Source organism: Harpia harpyja, chromosome 20 (genome assembly GCF_026419915.1).
Source record: "Harpia harpyja isolate bHarHar1 chromosome 20, bHarHar1 primary haplotype, whole genome shotgun sequence".
In the NCBI taxonomy this organism is placed as follows: domain Eukaryota; kingdom Metazoa; phylum Chordata; class Aves; order Accipitriformes; family Accipitridae; genus Harpia; species Harpia harpyja.
In genome coordinates this window covers 17,211,180-17,234,916 of record NC_068959.1, presented here as the reverse complement: position 1 = coordinate 17,234,916, position 23,737 = coordinate 17,211,180, and the positions used below count along the sequence as shown (strand labels likewise).

Here is a 23,737-nt window from a genome sequence, read left to right as displayed (position 1 = left end):
GGCCAAGTATGGATTACGTGGAGAGCTTATGCCAAGTTTAGCTTCAAGAAGAGGGAACAGCAAAAAACCACCACCCGCCTACGCCTACACCCAAAAGGTTTGTGTACACAGGACAGAAGATAGGTCCAGAAACTAGCTAAACATGGAGAGAAAGAGAGATTATAGGATTTAAAGTAGCAGCACCATGCAGGAATACAGGGAAAAGGAGATAGGGAAGAGAAACCAAGGAAGCTGAAGCAAGCAGTTTTGCACAGACGTGTTGTCTCATGTGGATTTCTTGTGCTACAGAACAGGGAAAGATACGCCCTGGAAACCTGCAAATTCTGCACCTTTTCACTTAAACCATCACATTTCTGCAGAGATATGCTTCAGCTGAGAATCTGGAGAACCTGTCTGCCAAGGTGGCTAACGAGTGCTGGAACTTACCCAGCTCTTAGCTCTCCCTCACTGTCAGGGCTTTGGGAGACCTGCTCCAAGAGCGAGGAGGTGCCATGTTGTCACACCGGGAGCAGCTGCAACCCCATAGCAGAAGTGCGGCAATGCACTCCTCTCCAAGGGGCTTTCATCTTTCAGAAGTGGTCTCTCTTTCCCGTAGCCTTAGGAAAGCACATGTCCTCAAACCAATATATGGTTTCCATCCCATATTTTCTTTACTACAGAGCAAGGTTGGGGTGGTTTTTGGTACAGTCTCACAAAACCACTTAAAGAATTAAAAACAGCTTTGAAAAAACATTGGTGCAAAAAGCGTGCAAGCTCAACGTAGGGTTATGGAATAATATAAGGACTTGTACAATCAACAGTAGAGGGTGCTACAGGTAACACCAATATATTGAGTGCACGTGTGCAATTTGGGCCCATTTATCCATGTATTTTTTGACACCACCACTGAATGGTATTTTTCGTCTTGATATTCCCATGGAACCGTTGGACAGAAATAAACCTCCAGACCTTTTCCCCGTAGGCCAAACCACACGAATAAAAGTTAGCATCTGCAACACAATATATCAGTCATTAACTGAAACAAATGGATCCATTTAATACTGGCATTCACAGTTTAATCCATCCTCCCTGCTGCCGCGTGCAAGGGCCTGGCCCCTGCTGTGCTCTTGATCATAGGCTATGCTGGATGTATGTGGGCTGGGTCAAAACAATGTTTCTTCTTTCCTCAATGCTACTTGTACCTCCTATTCCATGGTTTTAATATGAAAATAACTTCTTCCCTGCTGGCTGCCTTTCTAGGTCAAGTTGTTTGAGTTTTACACACTGCTCCCTGAAATGCCACTTCGGGAATCCCTTTGCATGAGGCTTGCTTACTGGGAAGGACACAGCGGGTTGGTCTCCACATGCTTAACCTCTTTTTCTCCTTCAATTACCAATGCCATCTAGTCATTTCAACGCAGAAAGCCTTCGTTTTTGACCACTTCACCTGAGCACCTTGCAGCCAAAGGTGGGGGGGTGGTGAATACAGAAGGTGCACAAAACCCGGCAGTGAAGTGTGTGTCTGTTTGTACAGCAGAATGCTGAAGTGTAAACCTCAATAAAGATGAATGGTTCCCTGAAAAGGATTCATCATGCAGCCATCCTTTTCCTTAGTTTTTTTGCAAAGCACTTGGAAGCTCAGCCCTGCAAGTCTTACAGACACACTGAACCTGTAACTTTTTCATATGGCTAATTAACACAAAATCTGGATTTTCTGTTTTAAGCCTTAAGTCTCTAAAGAGGTATCACACTAAAAAGAAAGTTCATGAAAGAGTTCAGAACTGGCTAAACTCTCTTCTGTATTTCCAAGCAGGCAGATAACGCCTCCTATGTTTTTTTCATCATTTTTTTCACTCATACCAATAATTTAAAGTTTGCTCTTCCCTTCCTGCCATTTTCCCTTCCATGGGCTCTCCTGGACACATCATGACAAGGCCTTGAAAAGCCATGTCATGCACTGTCCTCAGATCCGTGCCATTTCCTCAGAGAACGCCAGACTTTGCCAGATTCCAGGTTTTGCTATTAGTTTCACTTAAATTGCTCAGGTATCAGTCAGGTGAGAGAGGAAACCTTATTTCAGCCTCAAAGGTAGCAGATGTTCTAACAGAAAGAAAAAGCAAATCCCTCAGGTACATACTATTCAGCTCTAATTACAGGAACACGTGAGCATGCTTTGCCCATGAGGGTGGTACTGACCACCCCAGATGCAGCCACCGTGTTTTGGGTGTTACACTGGACCCCCCCCTCCAAAATGCCTGAGGAGTAAAATTTCATCTCCTTACTGCCCTGAAATAAACTACTTATGGTGATTATTTTGTCTGCTGACTGGCTAACAGCAGTAATCACTTAATCTGCTTAACACCTGAGCTTTCACTTTAACAGCCTTGACAAATCTTGAAGCACTAAAAAGGTTAAAACTAATCAGCACCCAGTTCTAATAAGAATAATTAGCGTTTCCTACTCAAATGCCTAATACTTCTTGCTTGTAGGAAAATGGTAGCTCAAAGGGTAAGATCTGCACTCGTGTCTTTTATCATATTATAAATAGTGTCAGCCTTCTTACTGCAGAAGGCAGTGATAACACAGTGCTAGTTCCCTTTATTCACGTAGGCTGTTTTATAATCCTATGAAAAACAGAAACAAACTGCACTGCTGGTTCATACAACTATAGCTTGCAAGTTTGTATTGCCTTTAAGGCTCTTTGCTGCAGTTACAAATCCAGTCATTTCACTCATCTCCGTTGGATTTAACCCAACTACAGTCACAAGGGCTTCAGACAGGCCCCAGCATGAGTGCCTCGACTGCTGCCTACTGCTTTCCATCCACTTCAGCCCAGCCGTCATTCTAAAAAAGGATGAACCCTTCCTACCCACCAATAAGCCAGATGCATGTACGAGAACATCCACTATCTCTAAATGTCTTATTTTATCATGCTCACAATCTAAACACGTTTTTGTTGCTAAGAGACCATCCCCCTCAAAACAGCAGAAATTCAAGCACAGCCTTGACATGTCTGCTCAGCTGAAGTTAATAAATTCATTGCCACTGATTTACTGGGAACCAGAGCAAGTCATTGTGCATGCTGAGGTGGCAGGGAAGGATTTTTATTATTATTTGTTAACTATTAAGCTAAATGGCTTTCCCAGCCTTCCTCAAAAGCTTAGCCAAAAAGTTTGTGTCAATATGGCATTATGTGCCTCCCAGACCCAAAATACTAGATGACATTCTGAATAGTTTAGTGCCAAATTAAATCAGGAATCCCACCACAACCATTTATATTTGCACATGAAATCCCTGCAATTTGTGTATACATGCATATAAGTACACTAAAAACACACCTAGATACAGTCTTCTGCAAGACTCCTAAGATCAGCAGTATTTTTTTGTACAAATTAAAATACCAACCCTTTCTCCCAAGCAAGATAGAACACAGTTGAATATACTTTTCAACACAAAAATATCAAGATGAAAGACAGCTTTTGAAATATTTGCTTCTCAATGCTTTATAAACTACATTAAATATAAATGCATGCATGTGCATGCAAATTGTTACCATACCTTGACCTAGATGTTTATCTCCTGCTCTAGGCTCTTCCAGTCTACAGTTGCCACTCCCCGTGTTTAGGGCGAGTTCTGAGAGATTTGTACTTATCTCTGCATCATCAAAATCCATATGGCTTGAAAAGGCATCACCAGTTAGGAGTGGGTCTATCACCAGCGGTGAGCAAGGTGGAGATGGAGAAGAGAGAGATGACCTTGGAGATAGCGATGTCATGGATTTTGGAGTACCAGACAATGATCTCAGAGCCTGTATGCGACTGGTGGTATCTGCTTTGTGAGTTTTTGCTACTTCGTTTTCGTGAATAGTGGTGATACAACCTGACGGTCTAAATCCAGTGGCTCCTTCTAAGAGCAAGTCAAGCTTGCTTTGGTAGTCCGAGTCCAACTGCTCCAACTGCTCCAGGTGCTCATAGTAGAGATCAGTGAAACTGGCTGAGGTGGACGAATCCTGGCTGGAGGTGGCAAGAGATCCTCTGCTAGATGCAAGAGAACCAGGGCTGCTGCTCGAGGAGAGGGAAAGCATGCTGGTGGAGAGACTGAAGGAAACAAGTCAGAAAACCATTACACTGTATCTCCTGATTTCTCAGGAAAACACTGCAATGTCACCAAATCTCTAAGCCCACATGGCACATTTTGCTTTGTTAGCTCAGGCCATACGCATTAGTCCCCACAACAATCCAGAACCACAGTCTACCCAGCAGAACAGTTGGTTCACTCTTCAATAAAAATAATATAGTTTATACACGTTTTTCTACTCACCATATCAACCTCTTAAGAGGCCTTGTTTAGGCAAAACAACTCTAATGAATAGTTTCAAATCAATTAAAATTAGTGATAACTAATTCTTCCTCCCACATCTGTCTGGAAAAAAAAACATCTATGGTTCCTGTTCATCTCCAAAGCAGACCACAAAACCCAGCAAGGTCCGTGCAAGCAGATGAAGTTACTGCAGCAAACTGTCTCACCATATGGAAATTTTCTTCCATTTGCCTCAATCTTGGACCCACAGCCAAAAGGCAATATCACAGCTGCCTGGAACTGGCCCTCAGAGATCACAGCAGCCAGCAGTTACCTGAAAACTGGCAGGATTTACCTATGTGAAAGACTGCTACATGGAATCCAGGGCCAGGAGAGCAAGGGAAAGAGTTGGGGCTGGTCTGTGAAATCAGTTCACACAAATTATTTATCCCTAGAGATGTAGGTTCAGAACATAACTGACAGCAAAATTAATTTTAAGCAGATGCTGAATAGAAGTGTGTTCAGATGAGAAAGCCCAGACACCACTGCACACTGTTTTCTGCTAAGAAGACCCAACAAATCCTCCAGTACTGACTACAACATTTACCATTCCCTAGAAATTCCATTTAAACCAACACTCCTGCTGCGAATATTAAATACCTTGCTTGTAACTGACTGTTTAAAGACCCTTAACCCTCACTTCAGATATGGATTAGCTATTGAAAAATTTCTGCATATGTGTAAGTGGCTTCAGTTGCCCCACTGAAAAACAGTGAGGATGTTAATAAGCCTAATAATCCCTTATTTATTATTTATGGGGTAAAAGCTGGAAGCTGCATTTGTATAATTATGCCCATGACCTTATGAGAAAAAGGCAAGTATGCAGAATTTAGTATAATTTTGGCACAAAATGTCTTCTGCATTTGTATGACAGATGTGCACTGCATCACGTTTGTTCAAAAAAGCTTTTGGGCAAAACATAACTGAAACATGATAGAGTTTTTGCATTGTGACTGTATATATAGATCTGGTGAGGACTAATAAATTTACAGCTTTTCAGTGTATTTCACTATGAAAAGGGAGGGTTTTTTAATTAATCTTTTCCCTATCAACAAACTGGGCTCAACTTCATTTTGTGCATACCTTTGAATGCCAGACATTTTGCATTATGGGGTTAATAACAAATGCTTATTCTTATGAAGGAGCATGCCAAGAACACTGGGCACATAGTTAGGAAGAAATTAGTTTCACATGCTTCTTGGTCACCTCAAAAGATCCCTAATCAGCTAGATGAAATGAAAATACGATGCATTTCCACTGCATAAGAGCATCACAGATAGCTATTCTCCATGGTGGCTTATTTACATGCCAGTCTTGCACTATGATTTCTTTCCAGTCTTTTCGGTGTCATCTTCACAAAACGAAACAGAATCCAAGTGGAGCAGAAGCTACAAACAGAGTAAATTCAGTACACACCGATAGGAAAAACCTCAGCCAAACAAAAACCCCACCAAACTTTCTTCCTAATAAAAAAGATAAAAACATAGTTTTAGCTAATGATGATTTGGCCTTACTGCCTGCAGTCATGCATTTGTTTGGAAACAGTAATCCTATGCTCTTCCAAAACTACAGCCTGAACAACCAGACCACATTACAACTGCAGAAATGTTTCTATATACCGTACGAACGACAACAGATTCAGGCATATCTCAATACATCATCTACATTGCAAGCAACAGCACACTTGGAATTAATTTAGAGAAATATAATCATGACATTCATACATTAATGTGTAGTTGCGTTACTAAGATTCACTTCACTTGCTGTGTGAGCGTTAAGCTGTCTTTAACATACTTTATTAATATAATACTTCAGTAATTCAAACATTAGTAGAAAAATCTCAGCTATCCATAGTCACCTAAATGTTACATGTCCAAAACAGAAGGGATTGCACAAACTCCTTCTGTTGTCAGACAGAGGCACCACCACAAGGTTACTTATCCCATTCTAAAGCATCCATCTAAACTGAGCAGGACGTATAATCCTCAAGGCTTCTCTTTCCATTGACTGCACAGCAGTGTTAGGTCACTATTATAACTGAAAGGCCTTTTAGATCTCTCAGTTGGGAGGTGAAATTGTTAGCAGAGAAAGGCAGTTACACCATGTGCAGTTAAAACGCCTACAACTTTTGTAAAAGGCTACATACCTTTTCAGCTGGGTGTGCAACATTGCAACTAATCGTGTTGTTTCTTCCAGTTCTCGGACTAGCTGATTTCTTCTGCTATTCAACTTCAATCTAAGAGAAGACAGAAGAAAAAGATGAGCTAAAGCAGCATTTACTATTTAAAATGAGTAAAGGAAAATTCTTTTTTTTCTATGAAATCCTACAAAAGGTAATATGAATACACAATATAAATTGGGACAGAATTTGGTCAAGATGTGTAGGTATTTACCAACTTCCAATACTCGTAAACATTCACAACAGGGAAAATAATTACAGCTAGTACTATGAAAGTTTCTAGGATCAGGCCTCAAAAAAAGTCCAGCAGATTTTGCCCACTATACAGTATTGTATTCTTATACTTACTGTGCTAATAAAGGTGTAAACGCTTTCATTTGCTTTTAGTAAGGTCTATGGATGACCAAGGTTTACGTGATTTAGTTATTAACCATCTCATTATGGGTTTACACAAATTACGGACTTTAGCAACATCTCAGTTTTATTTCACACCTGAAATGGTTTGAGACACAAATGTGCACTTGGGTGCTCATACCCTAACTTAAGAGGCCTCCGGTCAAGAAATCCTTCTCCAGAAACATGTTATTTCTCTGGCGCACTAGAACAGGACCATATTCCTAAAAATCACAAACTAAAGTGTTCATCTTAAAGCAAGACCAGAAACATCTGTTGAACCACAGATATTTCAGACTGGTAGAAGTCCGGCAGCTGAAACATCTGAGATGCCTACATTTTTTCCAGCATGTTAAAACAGTGAAAAGACTCTGTAGAAAATTGGTGTAGTCTGGACACTGAGCATGTAGAAGAAATGAAAATATACAGCCACAGAGAGAGTGAATGCAACAGGCCTATTCCCCATATATTCAAGGGACTGCAGCTAAAAGTAACACTGCCATAGCCACCCACATCAATACATCCAGATTGTAAAGCGCTTGTAGGCAATGCCTAATGCAGTATTCATCCTCACAGTACATTGCCATGAGATCTCCTCCTGCAACACAAGTAAAATTAGGGAGGATAGTTGGCATTTTTTTCAGCTAGTTTAGATTCACAGGATATTCCATGCAACTCCCACAGCCCTGTCAAATACCAGTTCCTACAGGAATCACATACAACGATGCTCAGAACAAACAAATTTTAAAAATTTAAAATTCCATCTGTTGACATTTACCAAGCTCCAGACTGCACAGCAACTGTAGAAGCTGCTGCAAGGTGCTGGCTGCATACAGATACATTACAGTACACTAACACTATACCAGGCTATTTTGAGCATTTCTTACGTTCTCAAAGAGGATCCATTTGCAGGAACAACAACCTTTCCCCACCTGGGGAGAAAGAAGACTTCCAGGCGGTTTCTTTTGGGAGATGATTTCAGAAACCTTATAAGTAGGATCAGTCTCCTGGAAATCTGAGGGCACACTGCTATCAGCATTCAGCTTGGGGATGTTGCTGCTTGCTCCCAATTACCTCTTGTCCAACAAGGCAAGCTCTGCCCTATGCCCAGTAACCTACCTCTCAGTTAGAGCTTTGCTCTGAGTGTCTCTAGCAGCCTGAAGGTCTTCCTCCAGGCGCCTTCTCTCCGTCTCCAGTCTCTCCACCTCTCCTCGAGTCCATTTTCTGGGGCTAATAAATCGCATTTCTTTTAACAGCTCCTCCTTCTCATTAATTAATATTAGACGATCCCGCTCAGAGTCCAGCACACCAGGCCAGGCCTCGCTGTCAAGCTTAGCCAGTTGTATTTTCAGGTTTGCTATTCTGCAGGAAAAAAAAAAAAAAAAAAAAGCCGTTATTCCATGAGGAGTGTCTGAGCTACTGCTCCAGACACACAAAGGTGCACCATGACCAACCGCATCTTCCATTGCCCTGAAGAAGGCTCTCGGCTCAGGGACAACTACCCTCACCCTCATGCCTTCCTCACCAGGGCGCTGCAAAGTGATGGCACCGCTGGGAGGCCGACACGCAGAATGGGATTTTAACTCAGGTTTGCTCCCAATGGTAAGCTAAGTCTCTAGCTAACCTGCGGTGTCCACCAGTCAGGGAACAGTGTAACTGAAAATCTGGATCTTGAAAAAAGCTGTCAGATATATTATAGGGCATTTCATATGCCTTACAGCTAATGACCTCACAATACTTGGAGTGGAGAGCATCATGCGGTAAAATATCTGATCTTTAATCAGTTTTATGGAAAAGAACTGTATACTTTCTGAATGCAATTCAGATAGGCTGATAAAGATCAATGGTTACTCAAAAGCTTAGAAACCATTTTTGTCTTTACAATGAGGAAGGTAATCATATGCATACTGCTACTGGACGAATCCAACTATTGACTCAACACCAAGCATTTTGGACACATTAAAGAGCTACGCTACTTCTGGTACAACGTGCACCTGAGGATGCAGAGAGTCGAAGCGGCAATACGATCCTACCTAAATCCAGAGCCACTTATTTGCATGAAATTTAAAGTCTATTTTCATTAGAGGTATCATTCCGGATTTCAGTTTAAAGTCTGTATCACTAATCCGTCAGCACCATACCACATTATCTCAGGCAGAAAGATGATTACTGAAAGCAACAGCAATACAGATCTATAATTTAGCAAGAGCTTTGACTGACAGCAGAGGAGAGCACAGCTCGTGGCAGGTAAGGAGGCTGCTCACTCCAACTATGTGCCCATTCCTAATTTCCCAAGTATCTGAACTGCTCATTTAGCTCCACAAATAGTCAGCTTTGCAATGCAACATACAGAGAAAAGCAAACATCAGCAGCAGGCCAGGATACAGAACCAAGGGCAGTAATGTCAGTCTTCCCAAAGGAATCTGTCTCCTTTGGACTCACTGACCTACAACTCTTCATGATCTGACAGGGTGATTATGGTAGTTTGGTGAGAAACAAGAGTACAGATAAAGTTGAATAGGAGTTACTAAGGACTTACATTTCTGGAACTCGCACAATCAAAAATGATCAAGTGGGGAGCAGGGAATGGGGAGGGCAGAATGGGCTGGGGTGGAGAAATTACAAAAGCTTAGAAGGCAAACAAGGAGGAAAAGTATCTTGCAATATAAGGCAAGGTATTTCCAAAAATAATTCACCTGACTGAAGACCAGAGAGTCAAGGCATCCATGCCCTTTCACGTGATTAACTCAGGTTAATCTCTCACTCAGGTTTAGTAAATACATAAGAAATAGAAGTGAAATGCTGTACGTGTAAAATGAAAGTCCAATATTAATCTCCCTTTGAAAAGGGCTTTGTGATCTGGTGACAGAATTACTGGACTTAAATTTGGCACAACAAATAGTTGCGGCCACTAATCTGGATTCATTTCTTTCTAGAACTTGGTTTATGCTACAGAAGCACACAGGATGGTGCACACTTCCTCCAGCAAACCAGCACACATGCAGGGACAGAGCAAATTCAACGCCAACTAGCAAAATCAAAGTGTGCAGAGTAAGTACTAAGATGCAGATCTGGGCAGCAGCGGCTACACAACTGCTGAATGGCCTTGAAGAATAAAGCTTTGTCTTCCAAGCTCTGGAGGCCAAGAGGAACTTGAGCCCCGAGAGAGCCTATGAATGATTAGGCTCACACAGACTGACCTGCCTCCTCCATCACAGCAGACAGACTAGAGATCACCTTTCTGAAGAGAAGCCTCACTTTCTGTAAACCTATTTCCCACAGCAGGTTGCTTACTCTAATTAAAGTTCCATAATTGATAGATATTCAGCTCAACTATTTTTAGGTCTTCTTAGGAGCTGTTTTGTTTTTAAGTGCCTGATTAAGTGCAATACTGTGCTCCAACGAAGAATTAACAGTGGCATTAATTCATAATCCAAGAATTCCTCTGTGCATTTTGAAAGGATATGAGTTTAAGAGGATTGGTTGGCATTAATCTGATCACTTTTGGCATACATTTGCATGGATATGGCTTTTCCACTGGAATTTGTTCTCTATGCATTTCCGAGTCTAATGGCTTTGTTAAACTAACCTCAAGTTTTACCCTTTGTAAATGATCATTCTTTTTCCCCTTCTCAGTTAAAAGGAGCTTTATGTATTCTATTTTTCCAATAAAACAGCATCATCACAAAAGAAATGCTTTGCAGACTGTCTGGCATTTGGCTGAAAACTCCAGCCCTTCAGCATTCACTGACCGAGTCTGAACTACATCATTGCCAAGCCATGCTAGGTTTGCATTGCAAAGGAACCAGCAATACTGGGCTCAGGTCATACCATCTTTCTGAATAGCCACTAGCTTGCAAGACTGAACAAAACACAGAACAGGAAGCTCAAGTTTTATTTAACTTTTTTGTTTTTACCTAGAAAAGGTACGTAGATGATTTATTCATTGTCATATCAAGTCTCTTTTTTTTTTTCTGGGGAAATCTGGTACTTATCTGTGACAGAATACCCAGAGTTATCATCAGTCACACAAAACCCAAGCTGAAAGTTTAACTGTTGAAGGAACTAAAACAGTGCACAGAGTGGAACTGCTACACAACTGAGTTACTACTGTATGTCTGAAACTGTACAACATAATTTAGTTGCATCTCTGACTACATTTATGCTGCAGTAGCTATCTCCTTGTTGAGATGTAGCACTGACATCTCTTTTGACATGATACCCATTATCAGTTTCCAATCCAATTAAGCTAAAGGTTTGTCACTGTGGTTACCCTTTGTTCTTTTTTGCAGGTTTAACATTATCTGCTCTAGGGCTCTCTTTGCCTCACTGAGCCGTGAAAGGAAAGGACTTAGTGGCGGGTAAGGGAACACGCAGAATTGTACCCTGACAGTTCTGGTGTGGTGAAGTTCAGCAAGATATTCACCTACATCTATGCCTTTAGTCTGGTCCACAGCAATAGTGTAAACAGTGTCTGCTACAGTCCACTTTCAAAATCATCAGCCCCTTATAAGTCTAGTAGTTCTAACCTAATTAACATGGGATCATCTTGTTTTCAAGCCTTAAGTTTTACCTTTCCAGATAATGCAGAGCTAATAAGACAGATGTATTTCCACCATTTGGCTCCCTTCATAATACATGCGTGGGCAAAGTACTTGCTCTTCTATTGTGTTTTTGGAACATTTTAATATGCTGCTGTGGGGCAGGAAACACTTTTAACATCACAAGGAGGAATTTTCACAGGAGCAGAAGGTTCCTTGTGAGTCACTATATCCATAGTATTGTTCCAGCTTAAAACCAGTTAAGGTATTTGTTTCTGCAGCTCCTACTAAAGACCATGCCAAAACCACAATGCTCTGATAGCTAGAGATCTTTTCATTTTACCATCAATTATTCATGCCCATTCAGGCCCATCTTTCCTCATGATAATGTTTTTTAAACTCTGAGAAAATCTATAGATAACCTAAGACAGACATGAGGTATCAAACTTCTTCAGCTGCAAGATTGTGTTGTACATCCTTCATCAATACTTCAAATGAACTATTGTGCTGCCTTTACAAAGTTCTGTCCCTTTTTAAAGAGCATATTAATTATCTTCTCAGGTTTGTCATTATTCACTCGCCCCTCCTTGGAAAAGATACAGGCTAAAGTAAGAGTATTCCACTTCAATCTGAAGATGTAAAGTCAGTGTGAGTTAAATTGCAGTCTTCAGCAAAGCTTAAAAGTAAAAAGCAATTTTAACACTGAAAAAGTAACCACTGCATCTGGAGGATTAATAATTTTAATGTTGTTTTAAAAAGTCACAGAATGATTTGAATGTCAAGGTAGTTTGACAAATCTTGGATTGGAAAAATAGACAGTTCTGAAAAAATTGCTCCACCTAGGAAGAGAAGTGTAAGTTCATGTCAAAAGCAGCTGGGCACACACAGTCTTTGACAACTGCCACAGATACAGATCAGACTTTAGGCCACTGAGAAACATGGCCTATTGACCATGCCAATATATTCAAATGAGAACATTATGAGTAATCTCAGCCTTAAAGCTCTTATCTCTAACCAGAGACTGGAGAAAAATCCTTCTCTTTGCATATATCCCAAGTACAGATTGTACTATGCATTTGAAGTTTGTTATTCTGGAATTGCAAAGTCCCTTTAGAGCAGTTAAAATTGAAGTCACCACCACCGATGGTTACATCGCTGAACAAGGACTAGGCCAGCCAAAGTCTAAATAATAATGCTTGGTGGTTTTTCGTTTAACTAAACAGTTGAGTTAGCTATTATCTATTAAAACAAGTAAATCCCAGAAAACTTTTGCTTAAATTGGCCTGTTAAGTAGATATGAATTTTTAAAATCTATACTTCATCCGAGATCAGAAGGCAAGAGTGAAAACTTAGGTTCTTACAGATAAGCTCTGTATTGTAGCCATTGACCATATTTTGATATGTTAGGTGTTAACACAATATACATTTCTCCTTATCAGACTTACAGCCATGCAAACATTCATTTCATTTTGAATAAGGTAAGGAGATGCTTGGCAGTACAGTCTCCTTATTAGGAATGGGGAAGCACTGGCACAGGCAGCAAAACCACTTATGTCCCCACAGGTGTGGCCAGAGTGAATTCTTCATGTATTAGTCACTCCTTAGTAATTTCTAGGATGGTCATTTATTTCTTGAATGATAACATTGGCCCAGAAAGCCTATTGCCTCACTGGCTCAAAAATTACCACGTTTATTTAGCAGTAACACTGGGTTTCAATCCAAGTGGCACCTTTTCTAGCGAAACGTATCTTCAGAATAAGCTGTGTGACAGCCAAAAGGTACAATGGTCCAAAGAATTACCTTCTCTTTGCTTCTTCATATTGAAGGCGTAATCTCACTTTCTCAGCCAACTGGTTATTGCTGCTGGTAATAAACTGAGACACAAAATATAAAATCAGCAACTTAGTAACCACTTCTCTTCTGATATTCCCTATTGAAATTGATGATGTTACAAGTTATACTTGCTCTTGTCAAACTCATTTACTAGTTAAACCAATCACAGAATAGGAAAATATTGCTTTTGACTAAATTTTTCACAATTTCTTCAAATACTTAAAAACCCACAAGATTCAGAGGCTCTTTGTGGCCTAGTTTGTCAGAAAAAGAAAATCTACCACATCTATCTCAGGCTTCTATTTTCATGCACACACAAACAGCTTTGAAAACTTTCTTCTTGAATGTTTTTTGCAATCTTTAAGTGCTATGTTGCATTTTGTGTTGGATGACATCTTCCTTTGGCTGTAAAGTCTTAACGACAAGGGACATCCCATCATGCTCAAATCTGCAGATCTTTAGTCACATGTGTGGCTGTGACTGAAAGTGGCTGCAAATGTTTAAGTAAAGGTTCACAGGAGAGGCTTCTATGATGTCCTGTGAGACATGCTATGTACCCACAGTGCTGATTGAGTCCTTGCTGAGGCTGGCACCAACCTGATGGTTATGATCTTGTTGCACAAGTGGGACTGAAGGTTTATGAGTACTACACGTTTGATGGCATCAAAATATCTGCACATATGCTATCATTCTCACTCATAACACACTAAAAGCCAAACATACTCTTAAGGGAAGAGTCTTCATTAGAGCTTAGCCCACATGTAGCTGCTGAACATTTCTTGTCTAGTAGCATATCACTGCTATAAAGAGCTAAGGGAATATTTGTATCACAAGAAGCTACACCTACAGGCAAAATAAAACTTCCTTCCCTTTTATTCCCACCTGGGTTGTTCTAATAGAGACAGCGCAGGGAAACAGCAGCTTGCCTTTAGAGATACATTAACACTGCACACAAAAATGAAGGTCACGCTGAAGTTTAAACCAGGAGAAGGTATCATTTCATAGATACTTGCCCATGCTCAGAAAGTCGTACTAAGGCAGCACTACACATAGTTCAGAGGAATGTCTCCACATGCACTTGGTTTCTCATGCATTACTCACATTTCCTGAAACATCCGTCTGGGAGCTGACATCCAGGTACTGCCGGGGTAACAAAGGGCTGGAGCTTTCCACAGACACGCTGCTGGCCCACAGGTCTGACTGGGATCCTCTGTCATTTACAAAGCTGTCTTTTAACCTGGCTAAGCTCTAAAACCATAAAAAGTCATGAGGTCAGCTCCCTTCTGCTCAAACTACCTCAGCAGCTACATAGCTTCAGCCTAAACTACATGATAAAGATCTGACCATGTTTACTGCGTGCACTCAGACTCTGCAAACATGAGGTCAGGCATGACTGGACTGCACCTCCCACAGCAGAAAGCAGCCCACAGGCATTAGAGACAGCCTCTCCGCTGGGGGTGGCAGACCAAGTAGGCCACAGTGTTTTCGTGGCTTCTCCAGGTCTGGTCTTTGACAGCAGTACAGTCACACTGGTTCATTCTTGACCAATAAACCCTGAGACAAACACCCATCTCTAAGCAAGTGCTTACTACTCTTAGTTGCTATATTTTATACTTCTTATTTCGAGGATCCGAAGAACAAAAAGGCTGCAGTCCAACCACAATACAGGCTGCAGTCCAACCACAATACAGAACTAATTTATGCTAATAAAAATCTTGATTACATATCGGAAATACAAAATACTTAAATGACTTCTCAGAAATTCAATCTGATAGCAATGGCGACACAAAATACTATAAAGTCGTCCTGTTTCAATACCTGAATGAGGTCTTGTTTTTCCTTCTCCCCTGATGTGATGGCCTTCTTGAGAGCTTTCATTTCACTTAAAATGGCTTGTGCCTCATCAAGTTTGTAGCCACCTTGAGTATCAGACATTTTCATGTCAATTCTGCATGGAAAATTAAAAAAAATACAGTAAGCTAACACTTTATAAAGTCCAGTTAATTTAATCATCCTAGATGCATGCATCTCGACATCAATTTTTAAGAAAAACACACTCTGAAGTATAACAAAGACAACAGAAGGAACAAAGAACCCCACTCATCACCACCTAAGTTACTCCACTCAGAAATACATTAAGCTTCAGAACTCTGATTTTAGCTATATCATCTCTTTGGCTCCTTAGGGACGACAAAGATGTACACAAAACCCCCAAAACAGTATGTTTGGGCAGATTGCTGCTTGCTTCTAACCTAGAGAGGATCAACTTAGCCATCTATGAAAATTACCTTATTTTCAGTCATGATTCTGAAAACCAGCCACAGATCTCACATGCATGGATGTATCTGCTTGCACAACTTAATTACAAGCTGCTTCATCCTTCCCTTTTCCCAAAGGAATTCTACTGCAGCTGACATTTATAACAAATAAGATATTAACCAGGCACATTATTTAAAACATGTCAGATATCTAGTCATACAAAGGTAAGTACCTGAAACTTTTCCTCCCCTTCCACTCCACCCCAAATTTTTCTTCAGTGGCCTAAAACAATGGCTCTTATAATTAAGACAATAGTCTGTACTGTGTCATCCGTATTGAACAACACTGAGTAAAATGGAATACCATTTAACTGACGAGATCCTGGTTCAAAATCTTTTTACCATGAAGTCAGTTCTGATGTGGTCAATCACATACAGGCATTGATTTGAGAGAACTACCCTCATGGCTGTGTAGTGCTTTCAGTTGCATATGCCTAAAGATATCAGCAGCAACATATTTCAGCTTAAGTTATTTAGGCAGCTATTTATAAATGTAGAGGGGGATGTATTACAAGCCAGAGATGTTCTACACTGAAAATAAGATCTTGAGAACAAACTTACTTCTTCAGTGTTTGAAATCCATGCTCTTTGTACTGGAGCTCTTGCTTCATGTGAGCTACTTCTCTCTTGAGTTTATTAACCTGCAGCAAGGTGTCACATTTTTAGAATGATATTTTATATGAATATTTAGGTACAGCACTACCCATTCAATTTGAAACTTACTCAGGGTAGATAGCACTCTAAACAAAGTTTCCAGATAATCAGTTCATCTCAACAGCAGCTAACAGCCCTGACTGCATCCTCATCAGGACACTATCACTGGCTAGGGCTTTATCCAGTACTCGGGTATTACACCACGTAATAAGGGGTTCAAGGGAAGTTCCAACCTCATAAGCAGAAAAGCTAAGAAAAAATCAAGAGAGACAGGAACGAAACACATGTTGATTTTACTCAGAAATGTTTAAAACCTTCCCATTCATTAAAAAAAAAACATTAAGCATCAGGACAGGAGTTACACTGCAGTGATAGAAGCCATCCTCCAAAACACCAAACTAAAAGGCCCCACTGCATGAGTAACACAGCAGGATGATAATACATATTATAAACCCACTGACCCTACAGCTTGCTGTTTTATATTCCTCCACAGAGGCTAGACTGACCTACTTTACTTTAGTCCTTTCTTCTTCCCAAACTGAGCTCTGCATGAGAGCACACACTGCCGCTGCTAACAACCCGCACTAAGCCCAGGACAAAACAGCTGCCAGTCTCTGGAGAGAACTCACAGCTCTCCAGCACTGCAGCACACCGAAGAGCCAGCACGCAGCTAAATACCCCACAGCGTATCTGTACAGCAGTATGTACTGCCAGCTTCCAAGGAAGTCTAAAGTCTAAGGGGAAAAAAAAAGTGTTTCAAACTCTTAAGACGGCAACGTTTGAGAATTCTGATAAATTATCTCCTAGATTAAGAATGGCAACATTAGCTTTTTCAACTGCTTTGGCATTTCCTTTTAGTATTTGCCACGAGGTTTGGAAATATCTGAAGATTACTTGTGGCAAGCAAAGGTCCGTTCGTACTACTTACCCTGGATTTTGTAGTAGCAATCTCTGCTTTGAGGATCTCCGGGTCATACTTGGAACTTGACGATGAGCCAGAGAGCACTAGAACAATACAACACCCAGTTTAGCAGTTCTACCTTCCTCCCTACTCTTCCATCAGCCCCACCACAAATCAAGACCTCCCATCACTCCTGCACACCCAGATCGCCACACATTGCTGGTGTAGGCCTTTTACCCATTTTCCAGATCTCTTCTCACACTTCAAAGGCAAGGAAAGGCAATAGTGCAGTCAAGTACTCCACAAAAAGTGTATACTAAAGAGGCCAGAGCATGTCCTGCATCTCCAAAGTCTTGATTTGTTCCAGGTTAACACACTTAACTCAGACTCCCAAACACGTTCACTCCATTCAATAGTGTGGCTTCCTGCATTTCCAAAGGCATTTAACAGAACTAAAGGGACAGGCATTGCATAAAGGTTTACTTTATTTTTTTTTTTTAGACTTTCTCATTGAGTAAACAATCCACTGAATGTTTAAAAACAAAGAAAAGCAAAGAATGAGAAGAAACTGAAAAATGCGATGCAAGCCTTCTCACAGCCTCGAGGACACGACCACTCATACAATGTGTCACACCAGATTAAATCAATGTCCCATTAAGAGGAGAGTTCTCTTCTCAGCAGTGGTTAAACCTTTCTGCTTCAGAAGGTACAGAAGCTCCCCAATGTACAATGTTGTTAGAGGTAGCTGTAGGCAAGGGAGATATTTTGATCCTTGCAGCCATCAGTTTATGCCCTATAAAACATGGGAAAGCATTTCCGGTTCTTTCTGTTTGCTTGTATTTTTAAAGACAGATCTCATCACACCAATGTAATTCATGTTCACAACATTCTTAGTGTACTGCTCTGGTATACCAGTACTTAGGTAGAGTGCTCTTAAGAAAAGACCAAAAACTGTACTTCAGAGATGATGGACAAGACCCTAGTCAAGTAAGAATGCTTCAGTTGACAGAAAACTACTTAAAAACTTTTTAACATCAGGCACAGGGTTAGCCAGTGGAATTCACCACCATAAGACATAACTCAGCAAGAGTGAAGCGGGGGGAGTCCAGTCCACTGTTGTGGCTAGCAAGAATGTAAAAAGTCTGCAACACTAAGGATTGTAAAAAAAAAAAAAAAATTCTGGAAGACTTGCAGGAAATAAATCCTCCTCTGGACATTTTCCAGCTCCTAACTAGTAACAGTAAGAAGGAAATTTGGCCTTCTACAAACATTTCTGTACCAACTCTTGAAGCAACAAGTATCAGTGTTTAGTGTGTGACAATGAATATGGAGCACAAAACAATGTTCTTCATATGCAGACAGATAATCCACCAATGTTAGCTTTTGCATGGCATAAAATACAGACCCTTAGTTCCCCGAGACAGTCACTCAACTACCTAGGATGTTAAACTCCAAAAAGGCCTGGGAACGCTATCTGAGATGAGCCTTCTTGCCTCGTTTCTATATTTTGGACATGGGAATCAAGGAAAATACCATATAACTTCATTTTTTCACACTGAGCCAACCACCACATTTTTTCACATTTGTTGAAGCTCATGCTGAAAATCTGCACACTGACTGCAGTGACGGAGCCAACCGCGATAGATTCATAACAATTATCCTTTACCAAACAGGTGCTAGGCAGCTATTGCTTTTGAGACAAACCGAGCAAACATGGAGACTGACAGGGCATAACACATCCCAGCGTTATGGATGGAAGCAGAGGATCAGCTTCAAGCATTTTCCTGTCCTAGTGGGTTCATGACTGAGACAGTCACTGGGTAAGAGTTCACTAACTACTCACAGCTGGTCTGAGAGCCCAGTTTGTGCTCCCAAACATCATGCAGCTGTCGATATTCTTGCTGGGCCAATTCAAGCCTCTGCTGTTTCACTTGATAGATCTCCTTCTGTGCAGCAATCGCCTCCTGGGCCAGGACAAGATAGTCTTTCAGCATATGCTCCTGCTCTCGCCGCCATTGCACACGAGGGTCTTCTATCTGTGTAGTTTCTTAGAGAGAAAACAGGAGACAAGGTCAATGGAATGCAGGTTTGTACTGCTGCCTGGAGAAGCTCCACCATTTATGGCAATATTTTAAAATAGCCCCTTGCCCCATCCCATAATAAAAAACTGAAATAGGGACATTTTCCTTTTTCCTTAGGATGTGACCATTGATCCACAATGAACTCCAATGAGCTCTGCCACGCTGAATCACTGTGTAGAACAATTCATGACAAAAGCATTGTACAACTCTCCAACGCCTCTGCTGCTGAAGCCGTTCTGGTTCTGCCTCTTACAACATCCATGCAAGCATATGCACACACAAGCTCTAAGATACTGACATTGACTGTTAGACTTATCTTTATTGCAACTGCTTTATAACATTACTAATAAAATACCTCTACTATTTCACTGATAAAAAAAACTTTCAGAAAACATCATTGCCACATGACTGCATTATACTGCATCTGACAACATGCAAGCAATTACAACTCTGCCCGTCCTCTTTGGCTGCCAGGTGGCTTTTATTAAAAAGGGGAAGGAAAACCTTCTCGCTTAGATTGCATAGGTAAGTAAAAATAAAGACCCATTAAATCACAGAATGTATTCATGAAAGCATCTCAAATGACGTTATATAAACAGCATCTCAGAAGGGGAGTAAACATTTCCTTCACTGAGAGCAGGCACAGCAGTAAATCACTGCAGAATACAGGAGGTGGAGTTTAAGAAAAATATTTTTTGGTAACATAGGCAACGCAGTCATGAACAGCTACACCACTTCCATCTCCATTACCCCAACACAACCAATACATTGCTTTTCAGGTTTCTAACCATGAAAAAGGCACAAGGTCACAGACACGCAGCTAGTCCTAATACTAATTAGGCAAATTTATTGTCAGTATTTGTCTTGGTTTTGTGAAGAAGCGTCCAAAATATTTTTCATTTCTCTTTCAAGGGTATTATATGTTCTTGCTTGGAACAGGTTCCAATAGTCAGTTGACTAAGTGCTCTAAACTGTCTAAACTACCGTGCTTGAATAAGGATGCCTAGTTACCACATAATGAATAATTAATAAAAAGAAGCTGCTTGAAACTATCAGTAGGACTCTAATCTGCATATCTTAAGAGCCTCTTTAAATATTTAGTAAAAGCTGCCACAGTGGAAGGTATGAGCAGCTCTTAAGCAAGTCAGGCATAAGACTAACACCACAATACACAAGATGTAGGGAGGAGAACAGTTTGACAATAATCCTAGGAGCAGAATTAGAAAGAAAGGATTTTACCCAAGGGATGGACACTCAACCATTTTCACAAGCTGTCCATGATCATGCTGAGGAGAAAATTAACAGGATATTCCAGCAATAACTTGTTTTAACAGTATCTCAAGACCCAAAAGAACACATGGCATTTCAAGTTACATAGCAAAACTTAGAGAAGCTGCAAAAGATGATTAAACCCCCCCCACTTTTAAGACAGTATAGGTGTCTTAAACTTAAGACACTAAGTATAGTTTGTAGAAGCATTTCAACAAAAAGTCCTTTATAGGTCCTGCTAGCAGAAGCATCGTTTCAGCTGATGTAAAATTAAAGCTAAGCCTGGACCTGAAAAACTGCCCCAGAATAACTTGAGGAAAAAGCAGGTACTTGTGCCAACTGTAGGTGCTGGTGCCCTCCCAGACAGCACTATGGCCTCTCTTAGAGGGAGCAAAAGAAAAGCCATGAAGACACAGCAGCGTATCAACTATAAGAGTCTGAAAACCTCAGGCTCCTGTCTCTATTCTTGCCCACAAATCCCATTTCCCAGATAACCATTACCCACACCCAGATGGAGTAACTCCCTTTACTCCATAGTTAAACCAGAAGGGGAAAGTCTGCTGCAAGTTACCCAGAGAGCTGCCCCCCATATTCCCAGACATGCAGCTTCCCTGGATAAGACTGTATGAACAAGCACCAGCAACCATGACTCAGGACTCCTAATTTCAAGCTTAGTGAGTACATTGGCAAAGTACCCACGACTCTTGAAGTCTAATTCAGGACACTGGGTCATAAGTCTACCTGTACCTATGGCTTCTTCAAGCTTGGTTAGTTCCAATTTTCCCTTAAACTAGCAGCCCATTCTTCCTATAATCACAAGAAGCATGGTAGAAGCTGCTGCAGGGAAATCCCTCCATTATAAGCAACCACAAGGAAGACTATAAAAATCTACAATCCTGAACATCTCTGTTAGGTGGTGAAACACTGACACTGCCCCAAGCACACACGCCACCTGACAAAGTCAACGGTTGGCAGTCAGCTCATGGAGAGGATGGACAACGCACGTAAGTACTGAAACTGCTTTGTTCCCATTTTTCTAAATATTCAGCTCAACCTTTTCAGTAATCACAGTACTAACTGTATCCCCTTGATTGCAGCTTTGAGCTTTGATTTTCAAACATGTAATAACAACCTACGAAAATGTTGGCCAAGGGCTCTCGATCTGCCCCAAGCTACTGAGAAATGCAAAATACGTTCAAAAGTCAGATGAAAGGACTACAGAAATGCAGGCTATTACATTATTTGTTGTCTTGTGAATTTTTAATTTAATGTTGAGCTTGTCATAAATAAATCTGATTGTTTCATGTTTGAAGAATGTTGTCTTACTATGCTTGCATCAGCATCTGGCAAGAAAATCATTTCTTTGTGCAAATCAAATTCCAAAGAAGTTCTCCCAGAAAGAGACACTCAGGGCTATGCATTAATACTGTATTAGGAATATTCGTGGTACTCAGTTCAATTTAATTGTATTTATTTTGCCTCAGAGAGAAGGTTAGAAGTGTTCTCCATCTCACTTTTTTTAATGGCTCCTGGCTTCAGATTTAATTTAGGTCTGTCCTTGGGCTTGTTTCTGACAATTAGTCTCAAATACTTCAAGGGTGCAGCAAGAACCAACCTGCCTCCATCCCCTTCACACCCTCTGATGATGGTTCCTTCCTGCACAGGGAATCTGCAAGACACCTTGGAGAGGACGAAGGTTTTGGACACTCTCCAGAGGATACTTCAACATAAACCACAAAGATGAGCTCTTGATTAGCTGAAGGTAAGTGGATATGGTTTGCTTTATCGTGATTTGGATTAGAGCTGGCATAAGAAATAGGGTCATGATTTTGTTTCTCTTCTTTTTAACCTTTTAATTGAAATTCTAGGTCAAATCTTGTAGCCCCTGGCATCCCATAGAAGTGAAACTTTTTAAGAGCAACTGCTATTAAGCAGATGTCAGCATGGTTTGAAGCCTTCTCTGCATGCCCTTGAAGCCTGTGGTGCTTCTGAGTGTCACAGACCAGGGGTAACTGCCCCAGACCTGCAACAAGATCTTTGCACATTCACCCTGGGGCCAACTCAAATGTACAACTAAGACCACGTTTGGCTTGTCCCACCTACATGCTGTACTTTCTGCTAGGTGAAACACTCAGAAGGTCTGACAAGCTTCCATGTCCCACAGCAGGCTGCAGATCAAGGTTATTTTCCTGTACCTGAACTGTGTTCCCCCAGGACCACAGCTAGCCATCCTTGCTTAGGCAAATGCCAGCAGAGTAAGTTAATGCCCCAGTTTTGGCTAGGATGGGTCACAGTGACAACAAGCACTCAGCTTCCTCCAATGTGGATAGGAAAGGAAGACAAGTAAGATAAAAATACATCTCAAAGTGAAGAGAAAGTTCAGAGGGGACAAGGAAAAGGTTCTTGGAAACATCCTCTCATTTTACATGAGCCAAGTTTTTCCTGTGGTCAGAGGTGACCCTGATGTTCACTTCAGAAGGTGTGCTGAATATTATTTCTTTTGGGGACAATGCCAGCTCCCACAGCACCTGCAGAGGCTTACATCTACTGCAACAGTCCATGTCACTGCCTGATAAACCAGAGCAGGGAACTGATTCAAAGGAAAAACCACCAAGCCCCACAGATGTTTCGCTGGGAAGGGACAGGGAACAAACAGCTTCCCCAAAAGCATTGTAGAGGTAAAACTGAATTGGCAGGAACCTCCTAATCCAACACTGCTGCCTAACACAGCAAAGCCCTTCAGAGTCACTGGAAGGTGGCATGTCCCTGTCTCTGGGCGGCTCTTGGCCTGGAGCACCCTGGTAGGCACCTCCTACATCCCAGCACCTGATACAGCAAACCTCCAACCACCAGAGAAGGGAAGAGAAGTCCAACCACATTTTTGACTCCTCTGGAGAACTTGCCCATGCTCTTCTCTCCTCCTGGCTGCACACAGTCATGAAAACATTAAATCATTCAGAAGGAGGTAAAAAGAAGTCTTAACAAGACTTCTAAACTCAGTTTTTACTCTTTTTGTAAGTGAGGTCAGCACAGGAATAACCCAGACCCAAGTGAGACTGGAAAAAGCATTAAGATTCAGACTGTCTTTAAAGAGCAACTTCACTGTTAACTCACCAGAGTACTTTCTTGTGGAAGTGAAATGGACACAAGACATGGCCTTACAGACCTATAGGAGACCCCAATTTGTATCTTGCAATTTAGCACCTTCTCAAGTGAAGTTTGTCCAGTCC

The 23,737-nt window shown here is 41.1% G+C and overlaps 2 protein-coding genes across 2 annotated transcripts in view; one reads left to right on the top strand and one right to left on the bottom strand.

The window, feature by feature from the left end:
• PANK3 (pantothenate kinase 3) overlaps positions 1 to 23,737 on the top strand; it is a 288,950-nt gene that overhangs the window by 141,561 nt on the left and 123,652 nt on the right. The window lies entirely within an intron of this gene.
• The window catches only part of WWC1 (WW and C2 domain containing 1), a 74,638-nt gene that overhangs the window by 13,970 nt on the left and 36,931 nt on the right, over positions 1 to 23,737 (bottom strand). The window contains exons 3-11 of the mRNA XM_052816246.1: positions 19,001 to 19,204; positions 17,185 to 17,261; positions 16,164 to 16,243; positions 15,103 to 15,232; positions 14,386 to 14,532; positions 13,252 to 13,325; positions 8,030 to 8,272; positions 6,485 to 6,574; positions 3,538 to 4,076 (exon numbers count right to left, since the gene is read on the bottom strand). Of these exons, the coding sequence (XP_052672206.1) occupies positions 3,538 to 4,076; positions 6,485 to 6,574; positions 8,030 to 8,272; positions 13,252 to 13,325; positions 14,386 to 14,532; positions 15,103 to 15,232; positions 16,164 to 16,243; positions 17,185 to 17,261; positions 19,001 to 19,204 (1,584 nt within the window). The remainder of the gene's footprint in view (positions 1 to 3,537; positions 4,077 to 6,484; positions 6,575 to 8,029; positions 8,273 to 13,251; positions 13,326 to 14,385; positions 14,533 to 15,102; positions 15,233 to 16,163; positions 16,244 to 17,184; positions 17,262 to 19,000; positions 19,205 to 23,737) is intronic.